Here is a 14,584-nt window from a genome sequence, read left to right as displayed (position 1 = left end):
TATACCTGACTCGTATCTAAGCAATTTGCGATCTCATTTTTATCATCATTACAAAGAAGGGGCCTCATATTTATTGATGCGCTCACTGCAGCTACTGAGGCTTTCCCCATCCCAATGACAAGGCACTGAGTACATATGGATGTCTGTTTGGCTGAATAACATGTCACTGACCGCAAACACGTAATGTGCCCTGTTCATCAAAGATTTTACTGTGACACATCAGTTTATCAAAACTTTTATTAAAGTATGTTCTTAGGGTGAATAGCCTTGATGAATTAAGCAAACAAATACAGAGTACAAACTGTTTTTACACTTTCACAGAGCAAATTCCTAATAACAACCACTATCCCCTTCACAAGGGATTTTCTATTTAGACCTGATTTTTTTTTCTAGAATAGAATCAAAGGGAAAATCTGAAAATAATATCTATCTAGATAAATGGGGACAGAGGAAGATGGGATCTCTAAGGTAAAAGAAACTATAGTTTTACTGTTGCCAGACCTCTGTTGTAGATTTTGGTGTTAAATACATGAAATGACCATTTAACAAAGCAAGAATTTTCTAGATAGATTTTATCTTAATAATTTTATCAACCCATCCTCAGATACCTGGATCAAGAAATATTGTTGAGTGTTCTCTTCAGGATTATACAGTGGCAATAATCTCTTGCATAGAACTTAATAATTTAACAAACTTGTGTTTTCTGTGCTCTGGCATTAAATTTTTAGGAAACAAGTGAATGATGCTTCTAAAATAAAATATGAACATACATAATTAAGGAATTAATGGACTACTGACACATGGTTTCTATAAACACATTATTGGAGAGTATGTTTAATGACTTAGATATTGCTATAAAAATACATATTGTGCACAATCATTCATCCCACCAATTATTATGTCCAGTTTACTCAGAATTATCCACTGTGGGAAATCATTAAATATTCTTCAAATTCAATTTACAAATGTGATTTTGCAAAGTATGACTCAGGAGAAATATATTCACTCTGGAAATAAAGGTTTTATGAAGCAAGGTTAGAATAAATATTTCCAGGTAAATTTGTATTCAGTCTATAAAGTTCACCATTACAAATAGTATGGCCTATTCAGTGCAATGGAGGAAAAAAAATGAGTCAGGATTCAAAAGATTTGGGTTCTACTTCCTACCCTGCATTTATTCAAAACTCAAAATATCTGTTTAGGCAAAGCCCTTAACCTGTTATAGTCTTATTCTGTACAAACATGCATATCTAACAAACCTAATTTAGAGGGTTGAGAAGATGAAATGAATTAAATATATTTTTGATACATAAATAGATCAAACCCAAAATACGATACAAATCAAAATACAATTACATCTAATGATCAGAAAATAAACATTTTAGTTTGCGTATCCTTTCTCACTAAATCCAGAAATCTTCATCCTTCAGTTAGAAATAGAAAGCATGTGGTAGAAAAATAAAGTCCTTTAAATAGTATATCCAAAATTTGTACTCTACTCTAATGAACAAGCTATACAAACTAGGACTAACTTCAAAATCTTTTTTAGATGCATATTAAAGTAAAACAAAAAACAAATGCAGCATAAAAAGCTTAAAAGAATGTGTTTTAAAATTTCACCCTGAAATTCACATAAGAATTACATTCTTTTGTTCATTTGAATGAAACTTAAAAAAAATTTTTTTTAATGTTTATTTTTGAGAGAAAGGCAGAGTGCAAATGGGGGAGGGGCAGACAGAGGGAGACATAGGATCTGAACCAGGCTCCGGGCTCTGAGCTGTCAGCACAGAGACCGATGTGGGGCTTGACATGACCCATGAGATCATAGCCTGAGCTGAAGGTGGATGCTTAACCTACTGAGTCACCCAGGTGTCCCCAAACAGAACTTGTTACCAACTTATGCCTTGACAGATATTGAATATCTGTGTTTTCATACAGAGCCTCTCTAACTTATTTTGCCATATTAGAATTTTAAACAAGGAAATAAAAAAAAGCTTATTTTGCCATGTGAAGAAGAAATGTTTGTTGAAAAGGTGATGAATTAATCACCTACTGAAATATTCCTGAATGTTACTCACACTATTAGCAAGTACATACAGACACTGGAAAACATGGCATTCATGCACATAGGGGAAGTGTAACTAAAACCCGCCAGAAAAACAAGAATTCTATATTAAAAATGCCCAGAATTAGAGGAAGAATGTTAAAGAAGCTGACCTAGATATTGTGAAAAACAAAGGAAAATAATTTTTATTTATCTTTTTTAAGTTTATTTTGAGAGAGACAGAGAGCACCTACCTGCATGTGCATGTGTGGTAGAGGGGCAGAGAGAGTGAGAGATTGAGAGAGAGAAAGAGAGAGAGAGAGGATCCCAAGGAGGCTGGGCACTTCAGTGTGGAGCCCAATGTGGGGCTCAAACTCACGAACCCTGAGATCATGACCTGAGTAGAAATCAAGAGTTGGACATTCAACCGACTGAGCCACCCAGGCACCCCAAAAGGAATAAAATAACTTTTTTTAAATAGTTATGAGGGGAAAAAAAGGAGGTGAGGAGTTACGGTAGCACAGGGGTGCGATGGGAGAAATAATTTGGTCTAAAAAATTCCCATATGCTCTACTAACGCCAAACATTCTGCTTGCAGTATTACTTTTCCTCTTAAGGCAAGGACCTAAAATTATGATTCTCAATACTCTAAAAATTCTTTCAAGAAGTGCATGTAAGTGAAATAAAGTGAAAGAAAGGCAGTAGTGGGGGAAGACTAACATCAATCAGATCGCAGGATCTTGTAGGAGCTAAAAATGAAATAGTGTGCAAACAATTGAGAGCAAAGAAGAGAAAATGAGAACTATAAAAAATGATGTGAGCTCAGAAAATTATTCATTTTTTAATTACCAACAAAGATAGTTTATGGTTTTCATTATACAAGCATTATAATTACTGATAATTGAGCCCCTCAGCTTCTAAGTGCATGGAGACCACGCACATGGAAGTGTAGAAATCAAAACATAATAAACGAAGTGAGTTGAATAAAGTAAAGATGATAATTTCAATTTATATCTGAATAATTTTGATGCTTCTTGGTACTGTGAAGTGTTTTGGTAGGGAATCTACTTGGTATGATGTGTCGGGGATGTCGTTGCATTAAAACTGCGTATAGGAAGATATGTAATGGTGCTGTGATGGGGTGTTAAGCTTTGTTTCTCAAAGTTGTGAGGGACTTTAAGAAAATTAGAAACATCCAAGATAGTGAGTGTCAAGGACAGGAAGATCGATTTTTCTAGATTCCCAAAAATCATATTCATTTATATATCTATCATGCATAAGGAAGACTCATTAACAAAATGTCTTCTAGAATATAAGCACGTTCCTTATGCAGGATACCTCAAGCCTATAGTCACACAAGTTCTCTTATTTGTGAAGATGAGAGGTCATGGCCAAAAATATATACTGCTGGCTCCAGGAATATGGCCATTCCTACAAATCACAAATAAAGAAGACCAGATACAGCATGTGTGGTTTTGTGAAGGATGTAAGACACTAGAAGTGTACTATCTGAGACAATGCTAAGGAGAACTATATATATATATATATATATATATATATATATATATATATATATATATATATATATATATTTGAGAACAATATTCTATGGATGCCAAAAGTCTAGAGGGAAAGGACAAAAGCAATGACACTTTTCTGTCTAAAGAACAAATGGACAGAATGGAGAATGGCAATTACAGATGCTCAAGGAAACTTGAAAAATGAGTTAGGGCTTTAAGGGGCAGTTGCATTCAATGAGGAAAATAAATACTTTATAGATAAATCAAGTCAATTATATCTTACAATCTTTCTAAATTTCTTTGATAGCTTGGGATGATCCTATAAATGGGAATCTCTGTATCTCTGAATATGATTTGTATAAGGTACTTTTTATTTTTGAGTCATAATAGTAGCAACTAATATGGGAATTATTTATCCATAAAGAAAATAACATTTTCCTTCTAAATCCAACCTCAGGGAAAATATATTATGCCTGAGTCATATAAATGTCATTATTTTTATGAAAAAAAAAGCTGTATTAAAACAATTAGGGTTATTATACAATCATTACCATTATTTGGGATAATTTTCATGGGCTAGAAAAGCAAGCAACTTGAAATTATGTATTCAGTTTATGGCAAACAGTCTCTAATGAACACTAAATAAATCAGATTACAAATTACAGTTAAACCTAACTAGTTTACCATATAGGTTTTAAATTTCTTATATCTCTATTTTATCTACCTTGCTTCTATAGATTCTATTGGAAGAAAGCATGGTAGTGAACACCCTAGGGGCTCTTTCTGCTCTCAGATAAACCTGAGTTTTAGTTCTATTTCTGTCACATACTACTTTTCAACTTTGGGTAATTAGCTGAACTTTGTGTGTCTGATTTTTTGGTTTTGTTTCTCTCATCTATTATATCAGGCCAATAGCCTCTACTTATAATTTGGTTTGAATATTAAAAGGTATTATGTAGCCAAAATGCATGCTATAAATATTACTTCTCTTTTCACTTCCTATCCTTTCTCCCTGTTAAATGCATCCTAATGATCACGATTTTTAATTGTTTTATTAAAAGTGTGCAACATTATACATTTGAGAGGGCCTTTTTTAAAAAGGTTCTTTTGGATGGAAAATTATTTTGAATTAAGTGATTAGGGATATCTCTATGTTTTATGACATCAATATAAAAACTTACATTTGTATCATATACTTGAAGTCTTTTTCCTGTATCCTCAATTGTCATGTGCAGCCACAGAAGGAGGAGTGAAAAAACGTGCCTAGATTTTGAAAGTGCACATTTAAATATATCAGACAATTATTTTATTTATTTTCTAGTTTCAGGGGATGGGTCATGAGATAGGGTGGTTGGAACTTGATACTAAAGAACTGAAACTCATGAGCCTTGTGAATTTACATTGAGAAAACATCAGGTCTTCCAATGTGAAATACATTAGATACTGACCCAGAAAAGGAAAGAGAGTAGGGTAGGTCAGGACAAGCCTAAACCCAATATTCGATTCATAAATTAGTGAAGGCATATTTAAGGTTAAATTGTGAAAGACATGGGCTGCTCAGTTATCACAAGTAGAAAAATACCTAAAAGTATCCAGTGATCATGAATTATTTTGGTACCTTGGTTTATAACCTCCCTTCTGCACAATTCCTCAGTGACAGAATGAGACTAAAAGGAAATTTAATGGTGTATATTCTGAATTTGCTTCATGACACCTTGAACATCTAAAACCCATCATTCCCTAGGGGAAGAAATATGCTAATTGCTGCAGACTCAGAGGCCAACTATACTGCTTCCTCTAGTTACGCAACTATGTGAATTTCTAAGTTGGTACCTTCTGCTCAGTCTCCAAAGATTCTCTTAAAGCAACAGGTATTCTAACAAGTTCAAGAGAGTGGAGAGTGAATGACTAGAAGATTACTTTACCCTGGAACAATTCTCAATCCTGTACATGAGTCTGTGTCAGTGTTTCAGGTGTGTTCTGATCTAATTTCCAACATGTACGTATGGGAATTAATATTTGCACATTTTGTAACGTTGTGTAATGCTACTGCTGGGTATGGCTACATATTTGTGCAATTTTACTTCCCATTCTTTTTTAACAATCTAATATACAGTGTTAGGAATGAAAATTTAATGAGGATGACCAAAGACCAACACAACAAATTCGAATCGGTTTTGACCTGATAAAAACCTCATCAATAAGTGAATAAACCCCCTTCCATGGAGGAAGGCACTGGAATGCACCCACCAGCTTGTCTGTACCAGCAAGTGACAAAAAGGACTATAAAGCCGTAGGCACAAAACCCCACTATCAATACTTTGCTGTTTATTTCCCCCTGGGATATTATATCTGTATTAATTTAAATAGGTATCCTCAGAGAATCTGAAGACAGTTTTTGGAAATCTTTAATACTGGACACCCACTACACAATTTATCATGTTGCATTTCTTACGATGAATCAGAGCTGAATACAAAAGCACTAATAAAATGAAAACAGCTCATTCAAGACTCAAGACTGGGCAAAACTAAATTAAAGACAGCCAAACACTGCCACATTTTGCCTGATTTATCTATCATATTGGCACAAGTTGTTTTATTTAATATTTAAAAAATACAAATACCTCTTCATCTGCAAAAAAGATAAATGAGATGTGGAATTTTCTATAGCTTCCTAAATATGAGCCCCATGCTTAACCAGTGCATAAATTTTACAAATCAAATCCCTAACATTAACTATCACAAAAGCTTGGTGTCCAGGTGCACTCTTATAAGAAACAAGAATAGCACCTGCCTCTACAGCAATTAAAAAAAAAAAAGAATGGCAAATTCATTTTTGACATCTTAATAGTAACATCACTTCAATAATCAAGCACTAAATGTTTTTTATTAATCATATGCTTAAACTTTAGATTTATTAATATAAATACTTATCGCATTAGCCATAAGGCACAAATTGTTCCTTGTTTAGAAGTACTTTATTACTCTAAATTGTATTTATAGTTCTGAGCTCACAGTAACTGTCATATGCTTCCATACTCAAGGGTGATTCAGATTCTCAGATGTTTTAACATCGCTATGAAAATGAGAAACCGCTATATTAACCCAGCCCACAATGCTGCAAGCTTCTTACTATCGTATGATAAACTATGCCTACCCTTCACAAGTATATGCCAACTAACATACAGCTTCCAGTTCTAGAAACCTTTAACAGTCTCCTAGTCATGTTCACTGGCAGCAGGAAGTCTGACTGGGAGTAGGTGGGATTTTGAAGAGCTGCCATTCCCACAACGTGAGGAATCTCAGTGGTGGAATCAAAGGCCCATTTGGTTTTCTCTGTTTTGCTTTTGCATTTTGGCGAGGGGATAAAAATGGGAGAACTTGGAGGCCTCAGTAGAAGCACCTCTCACTCTTAGTCAGCTTTATTCAGATGGGTCACTCATAACAGTAAGTCTCTGATCACTGCTACGTGAGTGGGAAAAATTAGAATTTGGCCTATTTTTCAGTCTGTCAACCAGGTTTCTGGTAGATTCCATTCTGAAGTCTATGACAGGGAGTCTGGATTGAGTCCTGATTAAAAGAAATCCCTGCTTATTACTTTCTGGCTTAGCAACTAAAATCCTTTTAAAATTAATGAACGTAGCTCATTGCTAAGAATCATTTAGGCTTTTAATTTGATTTATATATTAAGTAAGAATTCTGAAAATTGTTTGAGGGTTCTATTCTCTAGCACCAAGTACTAATGGCCATCCTCAAAGAAACTACATGCATGGATTTAACAGTACTCAGAAATAATGGTTTAAAATGGAGGGTTGTTTTTTTTTCAAATTTATTTTATATATGCAAATACTTTTATTTTTTACAGCAGTTAATTGCGTTTTCAAATTAAGATCATCTTCATTTCACCCATGTTCTTATATTTAAAATCTACACTACAAAGTAGTATGCAGACCTAATACATTTCTTCACTCTCCACGGATTTGTTTTTAAAGTTAAAAAAAAAGTATAGTGATAATATTCTTTCTGAACTTATTTGTCTTTTGTCCTCTAGATACTCTGTGCGCATGTGTGTAAATACAGGTGAGTGTGTGTGTGTGTGTGCATGTGCACATTAGAAGAAAATTCATTTTCCTTCAATTCCATCTAACACTGAAAACTACAATCTAGACAGGGTATTCTTATTTGATTAAACATATTCCTTCTCGCTATTTAAACCAGGGATTTGGGATTCAGATCTCTATAACCAAGACCAGAAGTCACTGGAAGACTCTACAATTACTCTAACCACCACAACCAGAGTCACGTATGGAAATAAACCCATTGCATGGATTCTTTATAGGCATAACCTCGAATTTTAACTACCCAAACAAGTTTTAAAAAACAAACTTATAAAAATTTGCCATTGAGGAAAATCTCACTTCCATCCTTAATTATGACTTCTCATTTCAAGTAAAAACCTTTCCAATATTTTGGAAAAAAAAATACTCCTAATAAAGTCATAAACACTGAAATCAGAGATGAGATTCTTATTAAATATTAGTTTCTCTTTCTGAGGGATTATTCTCTGTTCTTGTACTTTTGATGCTGACATCATGATGTTTAGATTTGTTCAAAGGTTCAGATTCTTTGGACTCAGGCGAACTCATTTTCTTCTTCCTTGCTTCTCCCAGCTTCTTTTCCTTTGCAAGCAATCTGTAGTTTATAGCATTGCCGATAAGTAGCCACACACTTGATAGGAACACAATAGCTCCACAGGCGATATACATGTATTTATATTGTCCAGTTTGATCCACCAATTTACCTAAGAGACAAAAGAATATCTTTTAAGATAGCATAATAAAACAGCCATAAAATGATGACATTTTTGATAAGTATACCTATTTCTTATTTAATATTGAATGAGACTTTAACAAAAAAATGTCCTCGATTATGTCTTCTATATATGCATAGAAAAGGCATGTACAAGCACACACAGCATTATACTACCAGTATGTTAAATTTATTAAAGATTATTCCCCTCAGTAAAATTGTACAACCAAGACAAAGTAGGTATATATATATATCTGTTTGGGTGTATATTTGTAAATACATGTATGTGTGAGGCATGTTTTTTGTATTTACATGTATATAAATAGATCTATTTATCTATTAATATTTACACACTGAGACTGCTTCATCCTTTCCATGCTTCTTTTCAATAAAGAAAATACAGAGGAAAATACTACATTTTTTAGGAAAGACACAAAAGCTTTTATAAGGTTCTTGACAGGGCATAATATTTACTCAATGCTTTCTCTATGCCCAGCACTAGGCTAAACACTTTTTTTAAAAATGTTTATTTATTTAATTTTGAGAGAGAGAGAGAGAGAGACAGAGCACGAGCAGGGGAGGGGAAGAGAGAGAGGGGACAGAGGATCTGAAGCAGGCTCTGCACTGATAGCAAAGAGCCCAATACAGGGCTGTGAACCCACGAGCTGTGAGATCATGACCTGAGCTGAAGTTGGACGCTTAACCGACTGAGCCACCCAGGTGTCCCTAGGCTCAACACTTTTAAATGAGGTAATATCTCATTTAATCTTTATAAGAGCACTAGGAAGTAATTTGACCATGGTTACATAGCCAGTGAGTGGCAGAATCTGGAGTCTAACCAGAATTAATATCACTTTGGGTTACCTTATTGACATATTTTCTAAATGTTTGGGGAATTTCTTAGCATCATCAAGAAACCAGATGTGATTTCCAGTACTGAAACTTCAGCTGTTTGTGAGACAGCAGTGAAAATTTGAGCTGAAAAAAAAAAAATCAAAACCATACTCTCTCTACCTTCCACTGCTCTACTAATAAGAGTAGCAAAAAAAAAAAAAAAAAAAAAAAAAGTAGCACCAACAGCAACTGTATGAGAGGTAAATACAACACTCATTCATTCGAAAGTATTTACTGGGTGCCTCCATGTGCCAGACATTATTCTATCAGCGATCAAGGCTATAGAAAAGAAGCCAGTCTAAACATCAAGGAGAATCTGTGGTAGCAGGAGACATATACAGTATGAAAAAAATGGATAATTGTGGCTATGGTCTGAGAGCTTCAACAAGGAGCCCCAAATTAATTATTGTCTTTGTCACTACTGGTGCAATGGTTTGGCAATATTAACACAATAAGGACTCAAGAACACTGAAACTGATGTAAATATTCTTTTTTTTTAATTTTTTTAACGTTTATTCATTTTTGAGAGACAGAGAGAGACAGAGTATGAGCGGGGAAGGGGCAGAGAGAGAGGGAGACACAGAACCTGAAGCAGGCTCCAGGCTCTGAGCTGTCAACACAGAGACTGACACGGGACTCGAACTCACAAATTGTGAGATCATGACCCGAGCCGAAGTCGGACGCTCAACAGACTGAGCCACCCAGAAGCCCCATAATACAGGTTCTCAGCACAGGTAGAAATAATCAAATCATATTCCTTCATTTTCATTCTTACAGCCTACCTACCATGTCTGTTGACCTGACTTCTTTTTTTTTTTTTTTTATTCCCACCATGGCTGGTGAAATACAATTTTCTCTGTTAATACTAAGAATTCTGCTGCTCATGAATAGGCTTCTAAAACCCATTTGGTAAAACTAATTCTGTAGGAAAAGATAGGTCAATTGTATTTGTCTTATGCAGCAAAATCATTTGGCTGATAAATAAGACTAGCTTTCATTCTTTTTGAAAATTGCTTTGGTGCCACAGTATATACATATTAAAAGGTATACCACCCAAAACATCTGTGCTAGACAGGAGAGGACAGCCCTCCCTGGTAGACAGAAAAAGTCAATAGCTGTACCACTCATTCCTGACCAAGTGGAAAAGCAAGGCAAAAGGTCAATGATACCTTAAGATCAATAAATTAAATACAAATTTTCCCAATTCAAAATGATTCCTTGTCACTATATTGTATACCTGAAACTAATGTAACAATGTATGTAAATTATACTGGTATTAAAAAAATTATACCTAAATGTCATGTAGGAAACAGTTTAAAGACTGACTTACATACATGGAAAAATTTACATTGAGCCTGGCAGTTACTGTGACCACTGGGTGTCAGGCCAAGAGTCTAACTGAATACCTAAGTTTAGTATTAAGCAAAACAATGGTTTCCAGTGGTTACTGGAAAAGACTGGCCCACATAATGTTTACAACATGAAAGTCTAAGATTAAACAAAGTCTTAACTTCAAAAATGCACTTATACATTTGTTTTAGTCTCCTTAGTGTGCAATTTAGCACAGATACTTTCTTTTTTAAAATTGTTTTTAATGTTTGTCTATTTTTGAGAGAGGGTGGGGAGGGGCAGAGAGAGAGAGGGCAACACAGAATCTGAAGCAGGCTCCAGGCTCCAGAGCCCGACACAGGGCTTGAACTCGTGAACTGTGAGATCATGACCTGAACCGAAGTCAGATGTTTAACCGACTGAGCCACTCAGGTGCCCCTAGCACAGATACTTTCATAGGCATGACTGAAATATTTCAGATCTTAAAAATCTAAAAGTAATCCTTATAGTTTATAAGTGTGAAATGTAAGTATCTGTTCAAAATGAATTTCTTTTCCTTCCTATATATATATATATATATATATATATATATGTACATGTATATATGTATATATATATATATATACACACACACATATGTATATATATTCATATTTTTCTGTCAGCAATATTATAAAAGTATGCTATCCTTAGGCATGTAACATATTAATGTAACCAATGTACTCCAATAAGAAAAGAGATCCTGACCTTTTGATAGCATTATTTTAAATTTTTGACTCTTTTTAATATAAACAGAAATTTGTTCATCAATGATAAATAAAAGGTGGAATTTTATTATTATGATACATTTTTATAAGCACAAAAAAACAGATATGCATAAAAACCTGAAGATTATGTTACTAATTATCAGTCTAACTTAAATTCTTTTTTTTTAATTTTTCTTTAAACGTTTATTTATTGAGACAGAGAGAGACAGAGCATGAACGGGGGAGAGTAAGAGAGAGAGGGAGACACAGAATCTGAAACAGGCTCCAGTCTCTGAGCTGTCAGCACATAACCTGACGTGGGGCTTGAACTCACACAGTGCGAGATCATGACCTGAGCCGAAGTCGGACGCTTAACTGACTGAGCCACCCAGGCGCCCCAGTCTAACTTAAATTCTTAAGTTCATAGGTCCAGGCTCTGAAGCAAATTTATGTCTAAAATCAACTATTTATGCAATTTAAAAATACATATATAATAAACCCTAAAGTTAACACACCCACAGCCTTGTAGGCTATTCATGTTTATTGTTATAAACCACATTATACATTCCAAAGAAGTTCCTGGCTAGTGGGTATTCCTTTTATGCTCTCTGCTCCTCTGGATGAGAATGATTCTTACCAGCAAGAGGAGGGCCAAGAAGAACAGGGCAACACTCCACCACTGTGACGAGTCCCACAGCGCTGGAAAACCTCTGAGGGCCAACCAGGTCCATGAGCGTTTCAAAGAGGACACTGCTAACACTCCCAAATCCGAGACCAAAAAACACAGCATACAACACCAGGCTTGTGTAGTTCTCTGCCAACGGGCACAGGAGATGACACACTCCGTTGAACATGACTGCAAAACTGAAGAAGTACTGGATTCGGGGTCGGATAAATTTGGAGTTTGCAATGATTCCTCCACAAGGTCTAGCAAACATATCAACAAAAGCCATAACAGACAGCAAGAAAGCTGCAGAATACTCATCAATTCCCTTGTCTTTGGCATATGGAGCCAAGAATATAATGGGGGCAAAAAACCCTAGAAACATAATGACATTTCCAGATAAGTATATCAGAAATCCCCTATGCTTAAAAAGGGAGAAATCTAAATACTTATTAACTCTTTCCCATCTTGATTTCTTCCTATGGCTTTTCTTCACATCTGGGTCATTCTCTCTTATGCCAATCTTATTTTTAGACTTCTTCGTAGCTTGTTTGGGTTCAACGGGTCTCATGAGCGATCCAGCCACACAAGCATTCAACAATAAGCCTCCTAAAATCAAAAAACTTCCTTTCCAACCAAAAGTATTAAAAAGGTACTGATTGAAAGGAGCCAATGTGCTTAAGAAAACAGGACTTCCTGCCATGGCGAGGCCATTAGCCATGGGTCGTTTCTTGTAGAAGTATTTGCCAATGATTGTTAGGGCAGGTTGCAGGTTGAACGCTAAACCTAAACCTAAAAAGAAAGACAAAAAGGAAGAAAAACACAAACACATTATGTCAGTCACAAAAGAAATCACTCCTTAAAAGGTACATTCACGTGGGTAAGTCAGGACCCAAAGTACAACAGCAGGTGGTAATTTTTGATGATAATTATTATCACAGAATTGCACATCAACAAAGAGGTTCTCATAACTGGACATTTGACAGGTATGACAGCTTCATATTGCTTTCATGTAAAAGCACAAAATTAAACCCAAGAACTTCTGATGTTTCCATATTCATAGAATAGGTTGAAATTAGGACAGAATTATTAGTTCTTACTTAAAATCATGTAATTCCACAGATAGGTTAATTCTCTCTCCATTTATGTAACATATATTTTTATATGCTTTATATTTATATACACACATATACAATAGATTGCTACCTTGTGGGCAAGAGTGCAATTTATGTGAACACTTTTGTTATTTTTATTTTTTTTAAGTTTTGTTTTTTTATTTTGAGAGAGACAGAGCGCAAGCATGGGAGGAGCAGAGAGAAAGGGAGAGAACGAGAAACCCAAGCAGGCTCCACACTGTCAGCACAAAGCCCGATGCGGGGCTTGAACTCACAAACTGTGAGATCATGACTTGAGCCGAAGTCACACACTTAACCTACTGAGCCACCCAGGCGCCCCACCTATATGCATTATTGGGCAAAACACTTAGACTTCTTGAGTTCCAATCCCCTCAACAATAACAAATGAGGGTTTTGCCAAAGTCAAGTAAGTTCTAGAACTCTTAAGATGTTATATAATGACATTATGATGGTAATTATCTGCAAATATTTATTTAAAAGTAATGAAATTCTGGGCACTCTGTAAGGTACTGAGTATTCATTTTTTGCATGCATCATCCCAACAACTCCAAAAGGAAAGAGCTATCATTTTCCATATTCTAAAGACAAAAAGATAGAAAGAGGCTAATTTACCCATGATCAGCTAATATGTGCTAAGTCAGGATTAAAACTAGATTGTCTATCAAAAAGTATTGGCTGATAATGCCTTAAGATAAATCTCTCATAGGTGCATTTAAGGATTGACTCCAGAAGCTCCAAAGTCTTCAAGACTCAAAATAAATGGAATTGAAGTCAGAATAGCATATAATGCTGTTGAAATTTGTGGGACAGTAATATCAAAATGATCGTTTCCATATTACATCTATTTGTGGGCCCAGCCTGACTTCTATGGTCAAATGCAATATATGGTATTTCTGCACAAAACAAAAAAGGTGTTCCCTGCACTATGACAATTCTTAGATAGAAGATTCTCATTGACAATGTGAAAAAGTATTTTATCACATCAAAAACGTAGAGCGTTGTGGATAGGCTGTAAAGAGAAAGATTTTAACATCACTATTACTATAGGCTTTACTACATCTTATTTTTTTTTCATCAAATGATATGCCACTGAAGGGTTAGACTGATCTAAAATTACTATAAAAAGAGAAATACACTTACTGTTTTGCTGTGTGCATAAGGAAAAGATTCAATTTCTTTATACACTGAATCCAATTTTCCTTAAAACTTTGCGTGTAGATTTGCTTAATGCAATTTATTGTTAAGGCTAATAAAAGTAGTGTTTTCCAAATGTACATATTTAGGTCAGTTTAGGTCAACAGACATTACACATGAGGAACAACTGTAATCAAATGACAGTATAAAATTTAAAAATATTGCAGCAAATGTGCCTTACAGAGACTTTAAGCAACTGGAATCTTTCGTAAGGAAGAGAAGGGACCCTAATACAGAGCCCTACCACT

At 35.0% G+C, this 14,584-nt stretch overlaps 1 protein-coding gene across 8 annotated transcripts in view; it reads right to left on the bottom strand.

Moving 5' to 3' along the window:
* Positions 1-219: 219 nt before the first annotated feature.
* Positions 220-14,584, bottom strand: part of SLC16A7 (solute carrier family 16 member 7) — a 191,087-nt gene continuing 176,722 nt past the window's right edge. For all 8 annotated transcript variants that reach the window (XM_027071366.2, XM_027071368.2, XM_027071367.2 and 5 more), the window contains 2 exons: positions 11,980-12,798; positions 220-8,365 (listed from right to left, as the gene is read on the bottom strand). In XM_027071366.2, the coding sequence (XP_026927167.1) occupies positions 8,094-8,365; positions 11,980-12,798 (1,091 nt within the window). In that variant the 3' untranslated portion in view covers positions 220-8,093. The remainder of the gene's footprint in view (positions 8,366-11,979; positions 12,799-14,584) is intronic.

The sequence above is a fragment of the Acinonyx jubatus genome, chromosome B4 (genome assembly GCF_027475565.1).
Source record: "Acinonyx jubatus isolate Ajub_Pintada_27869175 chromosome B4, VMU_Ajub_asm_v1.0, whole genome shotgun sequence".
Taxonomy (NCBI): domain Eukaryota; kingdom Metazoa; phylum Chordata; class Mammalia; order Carnivora; family Felidae; genus Acinonyx; species Acinonyx jubatus.
The sequence above is the reverse complement of the archived record's forward strand: the minus strand, read 5'-3'. Positions and strand labels throughout refer to the sequence as shown.